This window comes from Saccopteryx bilineata, chromosome 1 (assembly GCF_036850765.1).
Source record: "Saccopteryx bilineata isolate mSacBil1 chromosome 1, mSacBil1_pri_phased_curated, whole genome shotgun sequence".
Taxonomy (NCBI): domain Eukaryota; kingdom Metazoa; phylum Chordata; class Mammalia; order Chiroptera; family Emballonuridae; genus Saccopteryx; species Saccopteryx bilineata.
In genome coordinates this window covers 393,182,056-393,183,822 of record NC_089490.1, presented here as the reverse complement: position 1 = coordinate 393,183,822, position 1,767 = coordinate 393,182,056, and the positions used below count along the sequence as shown (strand labels likewise).

Below are 1,767 nucleotides of genomic sequence, written 5' to 3'. Positions count from 1 at the left end.
TACTACGTGCACCTTTAAATATGCTGATGCTAAGGCAGCTAAACACACACAAAATTTCATTCTGTTAGAACTGAGGTTGAGTTTTGCATCTTGAGTCTTTGTAATGCTAGTGATATAATTTTAAAATATCACCAATTTCCTAAATCCTTAATTTTTAATGGTAAAGTAAAAATTATAATACTACTCATTGCATACACACACATTTATATGTAAGACTCTTAACATTAGGTCAAGATAATTTTGAAAGATAAATGATTAAGAAAATACTGCACATTGTATTTATACATTTTAACTTAACAACAACTTTTTTTCTTTTAATTTTTTCCTTTAGGTCTCACTTCTACAAGACATCTCATGATTGCCAAAAAGCATTGATGGAGAACAGGACAGAAGTGACATACTTCATCCTCCTTGGACTAACCCATGTCCTAGAGCTACAGGTCCCCCTCTTTATCATGTTCACTCTCATTTATCTCATCACTATGGTTGGGAACCTCGGGACAATTGTGCTGATTTTCTGGGACTCTCGTCTCCACACTCCTATGTACTTTTTCCTCAGTAACCTGTCTCTGGTGGATTTGTGTTACTCCTCAGCTGTCACTCCCAAAGTCATGGCTGGGTTACTTATAGGCAACAAAGTCATCTCCTACAATGCCTGTGCTGCTCAGATGTTCTTTTTTGGTGCCTTTGCCACTGCGGAAATTTATCTGTTGTCCTCCATGGCCTATGACCGCTATGCAGCAGTGTGCAAACCCCTACATTACACCACCACCATGACAACAGGCGTGTGTGTGCGTCTGGCCATAGGTTCCTACATCTATGGTTTCTTAAATGCCTCCTTGTATGTTTCAGACATATTCAGCCTTTTCTTTTGCAAGTCTAATGTGGTCAATCACTTTTTCTGTGATGTTCCAGCTGTCATGGCTCTCTCTTGCTCAGATACACACATAAGTGAGGTATTTATTGTTTTTATGTCCAGCTTTAATTTATTTACTGCTCTTCTGGTAATATTGATTTCTTACCTATTTATATTTATAACTATCTTGAAGATGCACTCAACTCATGGCCACCAGAAGGCTTTGTCCACCTGTGCTTCTCACCTCACTACTGTCTCTATCTTCTATGGGACTGTCATCTTCATGTACCTAAAGCCCAGTTCCAGCCATTCCATGGACACAGACAAAATGGCCTCTGTCTTCTATTCTATGGTCATCCCCATGCTGAACCCTCTGGTCTACAGCCTGAGGAACAAGGAGGTCAAGAGTGCATTTAATGCTATGATTGAGAAGGCACACTTTTCAATGTGATTGGGATTTTAACTTTGTAGTATGCACAATAGTACTCTTCAATTTCTCTTAGACCTTTACCATGCAGTGAATTACATTTTAAGCTCTACACTGCATTTAAATTTCTATGATGACATCTTTAGCTTTGAAAAGTTTTTGTTTTTGGAAAAGAAAACATATTCAGAAATGTAATACCTGACTGAGGATGGCTAAGGAAGAGCATTAGAAATTTTGGGACCTGCTTGTCAAATGACACTAATGATATCTCGTTTATTCATTTGTTCCATTTTCATTGTCTCTACCACATGCGATTACAAATATTCATGTTTAACAGCGGCACAAACAAGCTGATTCACCAAAGCACTTGTATGTGCCCCATGTGGGCACTCACACTGGAGTGGGACATTGTCAGAAGTAAATGGAATATTACTAGTTCTGGAAACTTTACCCCTGGAGAAAGGGAGAGAGGTGAGTGTGTGTC

At 38.7% G+C, this 1,767-nt stretch overlaps 1 protein-coding gene across 1 annotated transcript; it reads left to right on the top strand.

Moving 5' to 3' along the window:
- The first annotated feature begins 343 nt into the window (after positions 1–343).
- LOC136320854 (olfactory receptor 5B3-like) lies at positions 344–1,307 on the top strand. The gene has a single exon (XM_066253995.1). It carries the CDS (start codon positions 375–377, stop codon positions 1,305–1,307), a length of 933 nt encoding a protein of 310 aa, XP_066110092.1. The 5' UTR covers positions 344–374.
- Positions 1,308–1,767: the final 460 nt, after the last annotated feature.

Coding starts and splice junctions, on each gene's coding strand:
- LOC136320854 (XM_066253995.1), top strand. CDS start 375: ATGGAGAACAGGACAGAAGTGACATACTTCATCCTCCTTGGACTAACC.